The 18598-nt window shown below is 38.7% G+C and overlaps 1 protein-coding gene across 5 annotated transcripts in view; it reads right to left on the bottom strand.

Moving 5' to 3' along the window:
• The window catches only part of cfap36 (cilia and flagella associated protein 36), a 133105-nt gene that overhangs the window by 11313 nt on the left and 103194 nt on the right, over positions 1-18598 (bottom strand). For all 5 annotated transcript variants that reach the window (XR_015758453.1, XR_006312539.2, XM_043696015.2 and 2 more), the window contains one exon: positions 14162-14320. Coding sequence is in view for 3 of the 5 variants with exons in the window: in XM_043696015.2 (XP_043551950.2) it covers positions 14162-14320 (159 nt within the window). In the remaining 2 variants the exon portion in view is untranslated. The remainder of the gene's footprint in view (positions 1-14161; positions 14321-18598) is intronic.

Raw genomic sequence — 18598 nt, 5'->3', positions numbered from 1 at the left:
TGTAGCATGCCATTGTGTCATAGTTCAGGACTAACTATGGTATCAACTGACTTGGAAGGACAATCCCGATTAATGAGTAATCAGACACCTAACCGATTTCTGTGCAGTTCCTGACTGACTTATCACTAATATTTTGATGGTTGCATTGAATCTGAAGGACTGACCATGACCAATTCCCCAGACTAATGATACAGAAACTCTGACCATGACCATTGTGATGATACTATAGCTTAAGAAGTGAACTTTGTCCTGGTATATTTTATGAAGAAACGTTACGACAGAGATGACAAGCAGTCTGCTCAAAATAAATAAACAGTTTTGAAGGTGGAACAACAGAAGCACACTGAATGGGAGTTGTCTAACTCCCCAAAAACCAGGATTTTTAGTTTTAGCTTTCAGCAGTTGCTGGGGTCTTGAAGCTGGATGTGGCAGCTCTTATTCCTCCCCCTGTTACAGCTAAAAGCTGGCATTCTCTTCCTGATGCTAGAATTGCATGTGAGACAATATATTTTACTGAATTTACGTTTGCCAAGAATATGTGGGATATTACTATATTGGAACAATTAATTAGTTGTAGTTAATATATATATTATTTTGTTAAGCATTTTGATAGAGTTACTGTTAAGTCAATTCTTTTCTTTGAGTTCTATTTTGTCTGTACTTTAACTGTAATGTAAAAATAAAATGTGTGTTGCTTACCAAATTGAGTAGGTTGACCAATCGAATTTCATCTGGAACGCAACAGTTTACACTTAGCTTTAAAATAAGAAAAAGTTAGGATCTAGGCTATCTGCTTAATATACTTTGAGGGGGGGTTGGTCGAGTCCATAACACCATCCAAACATCCAATTGATCATGTCAAAGCCACTGGACTGATATGAACAATGCCCTTCACTTACTATGCAAATACCCTCGACTAATGAAGTTCCCCTTGATTGTACTGAGGACCACACCCCTTAGACTTTCAGATATGATCATTTGGTTGAAGTACATGCAGTGTGTTTGCCACGTAAGCTGCTGGCACATACTGTCGCATGGTGACATACAGCAACATGTCCACCATGTGTACTGATCACTGCTGACAACCATGACAAGCTGCATGACTTTGTGTCTGCATTAAAAGGCAAGGCAAGACAGAATTTCAATGAGTATGCAAGTTCTGAATGAGGCAACAAATTGCAAAAAGTCAAAGGTAAGGCAAGGCACTTTGCATCTAAGTAATTGCCAAGTGAATGACCATGAAGATAGCAAGCCCTGAAATGCTCCCTAATCTAAGCCATGAGATGGGCTCCTGTCCCTGCACACAAGTTACTTAGTAACAGTATTACAATGGAAGGCATTGGCATGTTCCAAAGTGCAGTGCTGCAGTGAAGAATTGCATTTTAAATGAACCGTGATGTGGCATATAGTTGCAATTTAATATTATAGTCATCAATGCATACTAACTGAGCAACTCCAAACTCATTGGAGTCATATTAAATGTATGCACTGTTATGATTCCAGCTGATGGTAATACTGGATAAGTCAGATCTCTGAACGAAACCAGGCCTGAAAGATTATACATTTAAGTTTTGCAGTTAATTCACATGCTAGTTAGTTAGTGAAATATTCACATGAGGCTGACGGTATTCTTCAACAATAGAATGTTAAATTATTACAAAATAAAATTACGGATCTAAGATAAAGTTAAAAAATCACACAACACCAGGTTATAGTCCAACAGGTTTATTTGAAAGCCCTAGCTTTTGGAACACTGCTGTGTCATCAGCCACAACCACCTGATGAAGGAGCAGCACTCCGAAAGCTAGTGTTTCCAGATAAACCTGTTGGACTATAATCTGGTGTTGTGTGATTTTTAACTTTGTACACCCCAGTCCAACACCAGCACATCTAAATCGTATCTAAGACAGTTAGAAAGATCTTAACACAAACAGTAAAATAAAGTTTTAAACTGCTTCCCAACACCCACCTTTTACAGATACTCAATTTCAGAGAAATGTCGCTCCTTTATCAACTCTAAGTTCCACTTAACTAATTCCACCCCATTACTTTTTATTCGACGTGGAGACAATTTTACAATTCCTTTCATAGTCTGCTGGCATGAACCTTTTACAACAATAGCCTAAACATTTTTGATTTATTTATTGCCATTGTATTTGTGACATGTACTTGTTACAAATACAGTGAAAGTGTTGTGAACATCGCCAATCTCCAGCACCATTTTAAAACACAGAAATAAACCACAGAGTACAAAGATAGAAAAGTTAAGTTGATATATAAAAATTAAACTACATCTAAAGGGTGGTAACTGTGATGGAAGGTATATAGTATTCTGGAATTTGGAGTTTAGAATAGAGGGAGATGGATGTGGTTTAGTTAGCTGAAAGTAATTTTTAAACTTGCAGAAAGTCATTTATAATAGTCACCTAAGTGCATCAAATCCAAAAAAAGCATGTGACTGCAGTCAAGTGCCTGGGAGAACACGTGTAGTAATAATGGATGGAGTATTTACATATTTCAGTTTACAATCGAAAGCCATTAGGTTACTTTTGATACCAGAACGGAAGAGTTAAAGTCTCAGTTCAGGAGTTTGGTTCAGCAGGATAATTCATTTTTAGTTCAGGTGAGTAAGTCACCATAGTTGAAGAGTTTTTAGGTTTAGTTGAAATTTCCGAGTCAGGAGAATTTGGACAGAAATCAAAGTTGTTGGAACTGTGAGTTAACAAATCCCCAGGTTCTGATGGGTTTCATCTAGGGGGTTAAAAAAAGTGCCCAGTAAATTAGCTGAAGCGTTGGTTTTAATTCTCCAAAGCCCATTAGATTCAGGTTAAGATTGCTTTAGATTGAAAATAACTAATGTGCATTACGGAATACTCTGGCTGTGGCACATTGTTCTGGTACAGCGAGTGTTAGAATGGGGCAAGAATCAGACGAGAGTGTTACTGGGTGGGATAGTTACTTACTGAAGTGGATTTTTTTTGCCTCAAGAAGTAAAACCTTCTGTGAAACTCAACCAAGACTAAGCCAAAAAAAGATACATACAGCCAAATGTATAGCAGTCACTTTGTCAAGAGAAAGTACAAATGAAACCAAATGCCGTGATCAGAATACACTTGTGCAGAATATACTTGTTATTAAAATCAGATGAAAGTGAGGACTGCAGATGCTGGATATTAAGAGTCGAAAGTGTGGTGCTGGAAAGCACAACAGGTCATGCAGCATCAGAGGAAAAGAAAAATCAATGTTTCGGGCAAAAGCCCTTCATCATCAGTCTGTTTAATGTAAACATATGAATAGAATTATTCATAGAATCCCTACGTTATGGAAGCAGGCCACATGGTCCATTGAGTACACACTGACCCTCAGTATTACTTCCTTGGTAATTGTAATTGAGTTCCTCCCTCCCTTCAATTCTGATTTACAGCTATTTCTGGGTTGCTATCTGTATCCTCTCTAGTGAAGACAGTGCAAAATATCTGTTCAATTTATTTGCAAGTCTTTATCCTCCATTACTAATTCCCCAGATTCATTTTTTATTGGACCAACACTTACTTTGCTAATATATTTTTTTAAAAATCTGAAAACCCTTTTCCTTTCTGTTATATTTTTGGATAATTTTCTCTCATATTCTATTCTTATCTCTTTATTAATCATTTAGTAATTCTTTACTGCTTTTTGCAAGATAGGGAAGATAACCTCTCTGTCCTCAAAAGAAGCATCCAAGACCGTAACTATACTAATGGGATTCAACGGCTACTTGACCTCGCTTGTTGGAGAAGGATTTAGTTTTCCCTTCAGAGAGTTAATTGATAGCCAAATTGATGGTAAATTAGATGGGTGGAGAGTATGTTCCAAATCCATTGTATAAAGTCCAATTGGAATGTGACTTGTTAGTGGGACTAGTAGTAGTCAGGGAAATATTAAAAATTATCTATGGATAGAGCTGATCTATTTCTGAGGAATGATTTGGCAGGAGTGAAAGTCACAGCTTCATCTGTAATAAATCTGGATTATAAGAAAGATCTGTTGAGGAATAATTTCCTAAATACGTATTTTTCCATTGTGTAGTGACCAGCGCAATAACTAAACAAAGTTCATCATCAGAAATCACAGTAATACTACAAGCAGTCATTAAGATAGCTGAAACTCTATTTTTTAGAATGTGTATACTTGAAAAGGACTATTTGGCATGTCTTCATTAATTGAGGCTTAGAAAGTAAATGGAGAGTTAAACATAAATAGCTTCACATTGAAGTTGAGATTGAAGGGATTTCAGAGTGTTATTATATTGGAAATTGAGTTTCTATGAGGAAATAGAGAATGCAGATCAGCAGACGAAGAATGGACAGTTGTGCATTGAATAGTGATACAGAACTCCAGAAGGCAGACTAGGAACACCTATTCAAAGGATTTATACAAATCCCCAAGGGTACCCCAAGAGCACTATCTTCCGGTACTTATGAGACAAACCCAAAGAAGAAAACACTACATGACCAGACACAATAGCGACCACAGCATACATCAAAGACATGTCAGAGATAATTATCGATTACTCAGACCCCTGGGAATCTTAGTGGCTCAGAAACCAGTAAACACCTTCCACCAGCTCGTCTCAAAGTTTAAAGACCCGACACCCACATCCAATTGGATGAACGTTATCTATAAGATACCCTACATGTTTGGCAAACCAGCACTCTCCCTTCCAACCACTCAGGAACGAAGGATACAAATTCAACTGGGATAATGTAACTATTCCAGTAACAGGCAAACAGAGGCACGCTAGACACTCCAGCCGAGCACTCCAATCAGAACTCAATCAATAGGCACATTGTACTGGACCCCATATACAAACTACTCAGATACAAAACTGGAAGTGCCAACAACAGAGACATAAATACAAGGCGGGACAGACCACCAACACCTTATTAAAGATGTCATCTAGCAAGGGGACGAAACGTTTGCAGAAAAACACACCAGCTTGACAAACGAATCCACAACTTCATCCACAACCCAAGCTACAAACCTTCTCAAGAATGTGTTATGGACTAGGCCGGATCCCCTCAAAACATTTAAAGAAAGTAGCCCAGACCCTAACGTTGCTTGTTATTTTAAGCAGGTGTAAGGCGGATATTCCAGGAGTAATGCAGCTGGCCCAACCACTTAGTTTTAAATAAAACAGAATTTATTTACAAGAATTACCAAATGAAACATAAACAAAAGAGAACTGAATATAGAATAACTTAACCTCTGGATGTAGGTTTGCTCGCTGAGCTGGAAGGTTCGCTTTCACAAACGTTTTCATGAAACAAACCTTCCAGCTCTGCGAGCAAACCTATATCCAGAACCTCAACCTGTGCTACAAATCTTCTCGAAACTTGCGAATAACTTAACCTGTCTGAAAACCCAACAGATTATCCCAGCTGAATGATACTGTTTCAAATCTCCATAAACATCCCTTGGCACAAAAGGTAAAATAAAACATAGGGTCTTACAGGAGAGAGAGAGAGAGAGAGAGAGAGAGAGAGAGAGATGGCAGAGAGATTCAGCATGGAACCCTTCTTCCATGTAGCTGTTTTTTGGACCAGCAGCCTCACTGACTGCTTTCAGTGAACAGCCAGACTGCTAAAAACCAAACTAAAAAATAGCTGAGCTGGGAGGACTGGCCACTCCCCTTTCAGTTGCCCCTTAGGTTCCTTTTATATCTTTCCCCTCTCACCCTAAACCTATGCTACCCCAGGGAAAAGACCTTGTCTATTTATCCTATCCATGCCCCTCATGATTTTATAAACCTCTATAAGGTCACCTCTCAGCCTCCGATGTTCCAGGGAAAACAGCCTCAGCCTATTAAGCCTCTCCCTGTAGCTCAAACCCTACAATCCTGGCATCATCCTTGTAAATCTTTTTTGAAACCTTTCAAGTTTCATAACATCTTTCTGAAAGAAGGGAGACCAGAATTGCACACAATATTCCAAATGTGGCCTAACCAATGTCCTGTACAGCCACAACATGACCTCACAACTCCTAAACTCAATGGTCTGACCAATAAAGGAAAGCATACCAGACGCCTTCTTCACTATCCTATCTATCTGCAACTCTACTTTCAAGTAACTATGAACCTGCACTCAAAGGTCTCTTTGTTCAGCAACACTCCTCTTACCATTAATTGTATAAGTCCCGCTCTGATTTGCTTTTCCAAACTGCAGCACTCGCATTCATCTAAATTAACCTCTACCTACCACTCTTCAGCCCACTGGCCCATCTGATCAAGATCCTGTTGTACTCTGATCAAGATCCTGTACTCCACTACACCTCCAATTTTGGTGTCATCTGCAAATTTACTAACTATACCTCCTACGTTCACATCCAAATCATTTATATAAATGATGAAAAGTAGTGGACCCAGCACCGCTCCTTGTGGCCCACCACTGGTCACAGGCCTCCAGTCTAAAAAGCAACCCTCCACCACCATCCTCTGTCTTCTACTTTGAGCCAGTCCTGTATCCAAATGGCTAGTCTCCCTGTATTCCATGAGATCTAACCTTACTAACCAGTCTCCCATGAGGAACCTTGTCAAACACCTCACTGAAGTCCATATAGATCATGTCCATTATTCTGCCCTCATCAATCCTCTTTGTTACTTCTTCAAAAAATTCAATCAAGTTCATGAGACATGATTTCCCGTGCACAAAGCCATGCTGACTATCCCTAATCAGTCCTTGCCTTTCCAAATACATAAAAAGGATCTGGATGGGTATATAAGTAAGAAGGGTTTTGCAGGATATGGACCAAGTGCTGGCAAATGCGACTAGATTAAGTTAGGATATCTGGTTAGATGGACGGGTTGGACTGAAGGGTCTGCTTCTGTGCTCTCTATTACCAAATGAAACACAAACAAAAGAGAACAGAATATAGAATAACCTAACCTCTCCGAAAACCCAACAGATTATCCCAACCTAATGATGCTGTTCCAAGTACTTGCAACAATGTCAATAAACATTCCTTGGCACAAAAGGCAGAAGCAAACACAGAGTTTTACAGGAGAGAGACAGATGACAAACAGATTCAGCACAGAACATCTTCTTCCATGTATCTTTCTTGGACATGCAGCCTCAAAAACTGACTGACTGCTCTCAGTGGACAGCCAGACTGCTAAAGACCAGACCAAACCAAACCAAAGAAAGCTGAGCTGGGAAAACTGGCTGCTCCCCTTTCATTGTACAAGTGTTTTTTTTAATTTGAAAGCCTTTTGGTTGAGGTAGTATATGTTAACTATAATCAAATTGGCGCTAAAATCCTTCAAGCCTAGACCTTTCAGAATTGCTGCTTTTAAGACCTCTCTGAAAAAAAAAGCCAAGGACAGCATAACATTGTTAAAGGAGCAGCATCACCATAAACTCTAAATCGTGATACTGTCCAGAGATCTTAAGGATATATTGCGAGTATCACATGATGCTCTTACTGCATGGCATAAAGGGATATGGAAAATGCAAGTATCTATAAACTGGCATTTTACTTGGCCAGAACTTCATAAATAAATGTCAACATGTAATCAAACCAACACCTTTCATACCCAAACCAGCTTTTGAAGAACTGTTTAGTCAAGTGGCTAGCAGATTGTGTGGGACCATTAACAAAACTGAGAGCAGTTCTACTATTTGGTACCAGAGATTCACCAAATGAATCTACTGGAGTTCTCTCCTTTTAAATTAGTTTATGGTCATGAGATCTGAGGTCCATTCAAATTGAATTAGGAATCCTTCTTAAATGAGAAGGACAAGCCTTCAATGTTGAATTATATGTCCATGTTTCTAGAAAGACACTAAAGAACATGCAAGGTACTATAAAAACCTTTAAAAGTCTCACAGGCAAAAGTGAAAATTTGGACAGATAACTCTTCAACTGGAAAGTTCCAAGTGGGAGATGAAGTATTGGTATTGTTGCCATTACAAGGTGAACCTGAAAAGTGAAATTCAGTGGTCCATTTAACGTAGTTAGAAGGTTTAGTAAAATGACTTTAGATTAGATTAGATTCCTTACAGTGTGGAAACAGGCCCTTTGGCCCAACCAGTCTCCACACCGACTCTCTGAAGAGTAACCCACCCAGATCCAGTTTTTTTCCCCTCTGACTAATGTACCTAACACTATGGGGAATTTAGCATGGCCAATTCACCTTAGCCCGCACATCTTCAGACTATGGGAGGAAACCGGAGCACCCGGAGGAAACCCACACAGACACAGGGAGAATGTGCAAACTCCACACAGACAGTTGCCCGAGGCTGAAATCGAACCTGGGACCCTGATGCTGTGAGGCAGCAGTGCTAACCAGACTTATCTGATAAATACTCCTGATTGTGGGAAGAATTGGTTATGTCAAAAAAATGCTGAAAATGTATCATTGTAGGGAAGAGGATAAGGAGGAACAAGTGTGTAAGATGGTAAAAGTAGTAGAAGATGACAGAAATAATGAGAATGTAGTAAGTTTCCAAAGTGAACCTCCTACAATTCAGAACCTCCTATAGAAGGACAATGGAAGAATCTTGTAAGACAACTGAGAAGATATGAGGTAATCTGTAGAGACACATCTGAATGCATACATTGACTAGACATAATCTGGATGAAGGAGAGTTAGAACTTATAAAATAACATCTTCATCGGTTCAAACGGAAGACCAAACTCAGGTGGAAAGAGACTCAGTATACGCTATAGAACCATATGATTGAAGGTAGTTAAAGAAGCTAGAATTCACCAACAGTGTTAGCTCCTAAACTTAATGAACTAATTAGACTTTTGCTAGATTACAGAAAAGCGAGGTCACAAAAATAAAATTGTACCCAATTCCATGACGAGAACACTGCACTGATAGGATTGGCAGTGCATCATTCCTTTCTAAGACTCAATTATTGAAGGGATACTGGCACATGGTGGCTCAGTGGTTAGCACTGCTGCCTCACAGCACCAGAGACCCAAGTTCGATTCCAGCCTCAGGTGACTGTGTGGAGTTTGCACATTCTCCCCGTGTCTGCGTGGGTTTCCTCTGGGTGCTCCAGTTTCCTCCCACAGTCCAAAGATGTGCATGTCAGGTGAACTGGCCATGTTAAATTTCCCCATAATGTTAGGTGAATTAGTCAGAGGGAAATGGATCTGGGCGGGTTACTCTTCGGAGGGCCGGTGTGGACTGCTTGGGCCGAAGGGCCTGTTTCCACGCTGTAGGGAATCTAATCTTAAAAAAAAATGTATTTACATCAGGGCTAAAGAACTTTCCACTTTTGTTACACTGAGTAGGTTATCAGGTGATACCATTTGGGTTAAATAATGCCTCCAGAGACTTATGAATCAAGTTGTAACTGAAGTTTGTAACTGCATAGTGTACTTGGATAATATTGTATTATATAGTAGCACTTGCGAAGAGCATGCAAGACAGTCAAAGATCTATTTAAGTATTACAGTTGGCTGGTTTAGTGACAAATGAAGCCAAATGTTAATTGAAAGCAAGAGTAACTTACTTGGGATATGTTGTTGCCCATGGACAATAAAAGTGAAGATTTCAATAGAATTCCCTGATCCTAAATCTCAACAAACCATCATGAGGTTTTTTTGTGAATGTGTGGATTTTACCAGACATCTGTACATAATTTCAGTACGATAACTATGCCTTTAATCATCTGTTAAAGAAACGGGCAAAAGTTGTATGGTCAGCAGAATGCCAAGCATCATTTGAGAAGCTGAAGGCAATTCTGATAAATGAGCTAGTGTTCCTCCTCCATGTACTTCTACTGTTGTTTTTCTATGACCCTCAGTGTGGCAAATGTTATTTAACAGCCAAATCATTGTGCAAGATAAAAGCAATTCCTTCTCTAAGTATTCGTTTCATGATTCCATCAATAACTTTTCTATTTACTAAGTCACTCTTTAATTACACTCTGTATAATGGAACTAATATATAAGGACCATCTAAGCCAATAAATAATATTTTCTCTATCATAAGCCCTCTGGAAGACAAATAGCTTTATGAGCCAACATCAGAGACTGACTTCCTCCAAAGCCTCTCAATATCTATAATTTGGTTTCTCTGCTTGAATTGAATCACACTGAAATATCTATCCTTTTGAAATAAACTACACAGAACCTCCAGCAGTTTGATACTCTTAATCAATACTTGAGGAAGACGTCTTTTTAACTGTCCTCTCTACCTTCCTACAGATTCAAAGGAAACATGCTGCCTTTGCACTGCAGATACAGTTCTAATAGCCATTTCAGTCCTGATGCCCCATTTTCTGAGGATTCATTTTGCATTTTACCACTGCATTTCATCTCCCATTTAACTTTTAGCAACCAACTTTGCTACGTCCAGTCTTATTACAGTAGAAGCTATTTTCTTTCCATCTTTTATAGGTTCTTATCTTTGACCTTCATCACCTTGGCATGCTTATGTTAGTTCCCAAAAACCTCTTCCCTCCAAGGAGAAATACCTCTTCCATTCAGAGATTTCCTGTTCCTCCAATTTCCTCTGGATTCCTATATGACCACTTCTTCACATATAATTACCAAGGTGTGATATCATACATACCTGCTAATACTTGATACTCATCTTGTATTAAGTCTTAAGGTTTATGAGAATACTACTTCTGAATTCTTCCATAACTATGATTTCCTTAACATGTTCAAGGTGTTTTGTTAACTTCAGGGGATTGAAACCACTGATCTCACACCATATCTTTTTCTCTTGCAAATTCTGCAGAAATCTTATTTCAAAGATATTTCATTCCGATTTTAACTCTTTAGGTTCTACTTATCTAACACCTTCCAATTGTTTTTAAAAAAGAACAAAAGAACTGTGGATGCTGTAAATCAGAGACAAAAACAGAAATTGCTGGAAAAGCTCAGCAGGTCTGGCAGAACCTGTGAAGAGAAATCAGAATTAAAGTTTCGGGTCGAATGACTCTTCCTCAGAACAGCTTTTCCAGCTATTTCTATTTTTGCCTCAATTTCTTTTTCTTAAACGATTTCTTTCCAATTACACAGGCATAAACCTTTCATAATTCTGATGGTATACATTTTTTCAGTTTTAACAACTTGAAGATTTCTTCCCAAACTCTCCTGGCTTCAAACTTCCACAAAATGAAAAATGATTATTTTCCTCTACCTTTTGAACCAAATTCCTGTTTTCTGAATTGAAATTTATTGTAATTTAGGAACAGCATGGTGGCAGTATATGGCAATGCTGCTTCACAGCACTAGGGACCCGGGTTTAATTCCAGCTTTGGGCGACTGTCTGTGTGGAGTTTGCACATTCTCCCAATGTCTATGCAAGTTTCCTATGGGTGCTCCGGCTTCCCCCCACAGTCCAAAAAAGTACAGATCAGGTGGATTGGCCATGCTAAATTGCCCATAGTGTCCAGGGATGTGTAGGCTAGGTGGATGAGCCAGTAATCTAAGTGCATCAATTCCAAGAAAGCTTGAGACTGTAGTCAAGTTACTGAGAGAACTCCTGAGATTATAATGGAGGAATATTTATGAGCCATGGGAAATGCAGGATTACAGTGATAGGCTGTGGGGCTGGGGCTGGCTGGAATGGTCTTCAGAGGGTCAGTGCAAACTCAATGAGTCGAATGGACTCTTTCCACACTGTAGGGATCTTATGAAACCTTAAACCTTCAGTTCTGATGCCAAAATTAATCTAATAGGTTTCTGGTCTGTTGGAAACTCAACAATATAAATGTCCCTCTATTAACAGCTCAGGAGTTCTCTCAGTAACCTGACTACAGTCACAAGCTTTCTTGGAATTGATGCACTTAGATTACTGTTCCAAATGACTTTCGGGCCTGTTCAAAAAACACTTCACAGAACTGACGCACATCCATCTGCCTCTATTCAAAAATGTAAGTACCAAAATATCTCACACTTTCCATCTCAGCATGCTCAACTATGGTTGAATTAAATCTTAAACAAAATGTGCCCCAATCCTCTCCTTTATATTCTGGATGGTTAAATTTTAAACATCTTTATTTCTGCAAGGGTAGTTTCTCAAAGCTCATCATTCCAAGATGTGACTAATTATACACTGTCTGTCATGAATTCTCACTTTTCCACCACATCTACCCTTGCTGACCTTTACTGGTTCTGTGATTTCCAATGCATTAAATTTAGATCATCTCCCATCTTAAACCCTTCCACCAGCTTCTCCCCCATGCCATCCTCAGTTGGTACCTCTTCTCATACCATTCAAATTCTACCTTTCTGTGCAACACTTGTTATTTTGCAGCATAAAAAAAATTAATTGATAAATAACTACCAACCTAGTTAAGGCAGAAGCAAGTAAATAAATAGATGGGATAAGCAAATAGCATAGATTTCATGCAGTTATATGCTGAGCAGAAGGAAAATATTCCATATAATTTGATGTTCATACATATTTTGTTAAACAATTAGATATTGGGGGACTTATTTAGACTCACCATACCATGTTTTAGAGTCATAGTCATACACCCTGGAAACAGACCCTTCGGTCCAACTAGCCCATGCCAACCATGTTCCTAAACTAAACCAGTCCCACTTGCCTGCATTTGGCCCATATCCCTCCAAACCTTTCCTATTCATGTACTTATCCAAATCCACTTTTGGGCGGCATGGTGGCACAGTGGTTAGCACTGCTGCCTCACAGTGCCAGAGATCCGGGTTCAATTCCCGCCTCGGGCAACTGTCTGTGTGGAGTTTGCACATTCTCCCCGTGTCTGCGTGGGTTTCCTCCGGGTGCTCTGGTTTCCTCCCACAGTCCAAAATGTGCAGGTTAGGTGAATTGGCCATGCTAAATTGCCTGTAGTGTTAGGTGAATGGGGTAAATGTAGGGGAATGGGTCTGGGTGGGTTGCTCTTCGAAGGGTCGGTGTGGACTTGCTGGGCCGAAGGGCCTGTTTCCACACCGTAGGTAATCTAATCTAATCTAAATGTCTTTTAAATGTTGTAACTATACCTGCATCCATCATTTCTTACGGCAGTTCATTCCTGATACAAACCACACTGTAAAAAAATGTTGCCCCTCATGTCCTTTTCGAAACTTTCTTCTCTCACCTTATAAATTTGCTTCCTACCTTTAAACTTCCCTACCCCAGGGAAAAGACCTTTGCTATTCACTTTATCAATGCCCCTCATGATTTTATAAACCTCAATAAAGTCATCTTCAACCTCCTATGCTCCAGTGAAAATGCCCCAGCCTATTCAACCTATTTTTTTTAAACTCAAACCCTCCATTTCTGGCAAAATTCTGGCAATCTTTTCTGAACCTTCTCCAATTTAATAATATCTGTGTTCCAGCAAGGTGACCAGAATTGCACACAGCACTTTGGAAGAGCTTCATCAACATCTGAACTCCTATGCTCAAAGGTCTGAGCATTGAAGGCAAGTGTGCTAAATGCCTTCTTAACTGGTCTGTTTACCTGCGATGCAAATTTCAAAGCATTATATATCGGAACCCCCAGGTCTCTCTGCTCTACAACACTACCCAGGGGCCTATTAATAATTGTGTAAGTCCTGCCCTTGTTTGTTTTACCAAAATGCAATACCTTGCAGTTGTGCAAATTGAAATTCTATCTGCCATTCCTCAGCCCATTGACTTAATTGATCTAGATCTCTTTGTATCTTAGATAATCTTCTTCACTGTCCAACATTTCACCAATTTTGGTGTCATCTGCAAACTTAGTAACCATGCCTCTTATATTCTTATCCAAATCATTCACATAAATGAAAAACAAAATTTTAATTTCTTCCCAGCTTTGTGGAACTTTTATGCGATTATTAAAACTTCGACAATACCCAGTTTTTATTTTAAGAAAGGGAAAAAGATCCTAATGTTAAGGTGAAGTTGCCATAGTCCTACCAGATCATAAGGTTGCTCTCTCATTAGGGAGAAATGACTGCAAGGGGAAATGTTAACAAGGAGAGCCCTCATGGTAACTGATTGGTAATACTCTGTATAACAAACCAGCCAATCAACCAATGGAGCTACCTGACCCACTGATCTGATTATAGATCAATGCTAATCATGAAGTTCTACATTTGAGAGAGTACACCTCTTTTCTACTCTTCCAAAGATGTTTCCACTCTCATGTCAAGCACACTACAGTCTACACATGAATTTGCTTGACAGGTTTATCAACTACCAGTACCTCTTTAGTTTCTAGTATGGGTTGTGGTTTCTGGCTTTCTGGATTTTTCGGTAGATGTTTCTCCCTTTGTTCTTTCTTCATAGCCACTAATTTATCACGCTGTTCCTTTAGATATGCTGCTCGTTCTTGAAGCTTCCTCCTGTCACTCTCAGAAAGTTCCTGCCACGAAGATTAAACAGAAGATTTAATTATTGTCCCATTATTGAGTTGGAATCTCATATGCAACTTTGATAGAATTGGCAGGTTCCTTTCTGAACAAGTATACTGGTTAGCTTTGTAGATAGCAGTAGAGTTTTAATGATCAATTACGTGAATGGAGAGTGAAATTTGAAATCAAAAACAGCAGTTGTTGTACCTTAAAGGTGTGAAGGACTTAATTTTCTTCATCTCTATTCAGTCACTTTATTCTAATCAATTCTATCTTAATTTAGAGCTGGAGGCTGAAGTAAGGTATCCAAAAATATATTTGATGAAAGATTGAAATTAATCTTTGGAGAAATAAAGGGTTCACTAATATGCACCATAAAGTGAAATGCTTAAGAAAAGCTCATCAAAACCTTTTGAGTATTGGTCCATAGATAAGAATTTCAACAGTTTCCTTTATTTTTAATCAATCCTCTGTATTAATGTTGTTCAATTTGCTATAATGAAAATTCCAAATGATTTTTTAAAACAAATCATCAACAATGACAGTAATTACATGCCTCTTAACATATAGGAATAGCTCGTATAGTTGAACAAAAGGTCACCTATTCTCCACGTTCTAAAGTTTCTACAATATAATGACAAAATTAAATTGCACAGTAATATAAGTAATTGTTTAAATTTAATTATAATCAATTCATACAGAAAATCAGTGAAAAATCAATTTTTTAAAAAAGGACTAAAGTCTGCAGTTTATGAAAAGTGAAGTTTTCCATAATAAATCAATCAGTTCTTTCTGTTCTAAAGAAATATAATAGTAAAAGCTAATGTTAATAATATCAGCTTCTACATCTCCAAAGTTAATTTTTTCACATCTAAGAACTTACACTTGAACATATCATAATGAGAACACCTTCAATTGCGCAATGATTATGTATAACATACAGTGAAAGGAACATAGCCAAAGAGTCAAAGAAGTTTGACGTTTGGCCCTATTTAATGCTACATCTCAGTTAGGGTGACAGCATGTTAAATCGAACATATTAACTTGGATTTTCTTTGTTCCCCACTTTCAGGATAGGACAGAAGTGGACTGGCAGATCTGTTGAACCTCTACCTCAAAAACACTCCCCACAATTCACTTCCTGTGGCAGTCTTGTAATTCTGATTTGGCTGCAGAAACCCAACGCCAATGCAAGCAAATAAAATTGGGATATAGGGGACAACCTTAGTGCTCTGTTGTACATTTGATCTCTTTCAATTAACTCATCTATAAAATACCATCATTGTTAGTTCCAAATATGTTTCAAGGGCAGGAAAGAAAACTGGAAAGGTCCAAAGAATTAGACAGGAAAAGGTAGGGTCAATTAAAAAAAAGAGATATGATGAGGAAAATCTATTATTGGATACAGTTTCCAAAATGTAAATAAAATGAATGAAAGTAAAGAGAATGAGACTGACACGCTTAGCCCATCTTCTTTAATGCAACAAACATATTGAATTGAAGAGTTTATAGTGATAGAGCCTACTCAGAAACTGAATCAGAACCATACCCAACAGTTATTATTTGAAAGATAAGGTAATAGTGTGGAAATGGAGATGATCTCAAATACCAGCCAACAACAAATGGGCAACAGTCCATCAGGTTGTAGTCCGTCTGAATATGATGACAAAATTTCATGAGTGGGTCATGAAATTCCACTGGCAGGTCACTTACTTGTTTGAAAAATGTTAATGCATTGAAATATAGAAACATTTTTATGGGCTAGGATTACATAAACACATGTCCACATTTTGTCAGACATGCCACACGTCAGGTGGTGGGCAAATTGCAACTGCAAACTAAATCTACATCTTTAATTCCAATACCAACTTTCAAAGATTCAGTTGTGCTGATGATCTGCTTATGAGCAAACTCAATAATCCCATTTAATCCCTAAGAACCGAGCGAGAATGTGCTTCAGAGCATTAGTGAAACCAGTCGCTGCTGCCACTTTGAAAGTAACAATTGCCCTTGGACATCTGGATGCTACTGAGTTTTTCTTGAAAGTATGATGCACCAGTATGTTCTTCAAATTATGTTCTACATCATTTAGGCATTGCAGGTGTGGTTCAAAGAATTATCCAATTTATCCAACATCTGAAATACTGAGAACAGACTGCCCCAATGTACGAACATCAATTCTCTGCCCAAGGAATCATTGACTCTGACAACATAGATGGGTACTTTTAAGGAGTAATATAAAACATTACACTATTCCAGAGATTATTGATTGGTTGATTGTACCAGCACAAGTCAGCTTCTTTGATCAATGAATCTAAGTACGACCTCAAACTCAGCTGCAAGTGAAGACCGATGGTTGATATTGAATAATGTGGGCCCTGAAGGCCCTGCTGTTTTCTTGATAAGAACAGTTTCTTCATCATTTCCTCCCAGCTGCTCCTGCTTATTGGTGCACTATGATTCATTCCACAATACACCCTTCCTTTCACAAGTTACTTACTCCTTAGTGGATTTTCTAGGCTTGTTCTTTAATGAGTATTGTGTCATGGTGAAACATGTAAATGAGGTACTTTAGAACTATCAAGCTACTCAGTAATATTTTAAAATTTTTAATGGTCCAGTACTTGTGAGGGGCACAAAGGATACTCCTTCACCTGTGGTACTTATTTGCCTTTAGTCATGCACATATTTCTCCTTTGCGGGACTAATTTATGCAGACTAATTCCTACTTTCATTTCATCCAGGTATCTGTAATAATGGTTTTAAAATAAAAGAAATTCAATGTCTTTTTTAATCAGGAGCCAAAAAGTCCCTATGATCTACTTCCACTTTGCTACCTTAACTTCATCAGAAGATTAGAGATTTCAAAGATATTGCATTTGTAAATTGCTTTTTAATACATGTTCTTTGATGATGTTAGAGTAAGTAATATCTGCAGCATTATTTCAGCATTTTCATGGATATTCATGCCTTCAAGCACCTTGGTAGGCTCATGAAAAACTCTACAGCACTGTTTGATGTACTACTGAGGTAGCCTGACCTACATGCCTCTAAACTTTCTGAATCTTCTTTAACTGGCAAGCACTTTCTTGAGTGTGGAAAAGCACTTCTGTTATAGATAATATATTTTCCCACTTTGGGTAGAATCATCGCAGACCCTGAAAGTCAGTTGTGAGAGTACGGTGAGATAAGCAAAATTAGATTCTCAACATTAAAAAAAAGTCTGATTCTGCAATCAGGATTTGAATGGCGAGATGAGAAACTTACTGTTGAGTGGTGAGGTCGATTTGCATCCATTTGCAGGAATTAGAATGCAATTATTACCTAATCTTGCTTTATTAAAATGCAGTTCCCTACTTTCCCACCTGCTGGATAGAAACTAGATAGCGACAATATCTGACATGAAAGTCAGAGCAGATACCTGGTGACCCCCAGTTTGCCGCTTGGTCCTCTGGGGGTCAATCTTCGGCAGTAGACCTCACCATCTCAGGGCATGTTACATGCATTGTGACTGTCTGGACTCACCATCCAAGGAGGTTGAATATGACATGTACTAACCTAATGGCACATCCTTGACCCACAAAATTGTTTTCCACTTCAGTGATGCACTTTAGAGTACACTGGCACCTATCATTGTTATGCTGCTTCAAGACCTCTTTCTGCACAGGGACAAGTGCTCACCCATGGGTGCACCTCAGAGCTCTTCACTTTCTTAGCGTACATTCACTTTGCACCTACTTAAATGCTCATAGCATTTCCACCTTGCCTTGTCCTCTTAGCCAGGGGTTAAAGGTTCAAAATATTTCTGTCTTGCCTTGTCTAGTAATGCAGACATAAAGCTGGGCAGCTTGGTAGCGTCATGAAAAACTCATGGTTATCAATAGTCACCAATCAAAGGAGTGGACATATTGCTCTACAACATGACACAAAGTCAATTTATAATCAGCAGTGTATGGGGCAAGGAAATTGCTTGAACATACGGCCATATCTCAAAATCTCTGGGGAGTAGTGCTCAATCAAGTAAAATGAGACCACCTTCAGTCAGGGATCGCAATGCAGTAAATCAAGGGCAGCATCCACTATCAGTTCAGGGACTTGGGTAAAGTCAGTCCTGCAGTTTCAGTGTAATCAGTATGGGGAGTCGCGGAAAATCAGTCAAGAAGCTGCACAAACATATTAAGAGTCATACCACCATACATACATACAGCGCAGAAACAGATCCTTCAGCCTAACTCATCCATGCCCATAAGGTTTCCTAAACTGAACTAGTCCCAATTGCCTACGTTTAG

Source organism: Chiloscyllium plagiosum, unplaced genomic scaffold (genome assembly GCF_037043375.1).
Source record: "Chiloscyllium plagiosum isolate Xiang-an unplaced genomic scaffold, Cpla_swu_hap1 HiC_scaffold_10, whole genome shotgun sequence".
NCBI classification, from domain to species: domain Eukaryota; kingdom Metazoa; phylum Chordata; class Chondrichthyes; order Orectolobiformes; family Hemiscylliidae; genus Chiloscyllium; species Chiloscyllium plagiosum.
This window is presented reverse-complemented; position numbering and strand designations above follow the sequence as displayed.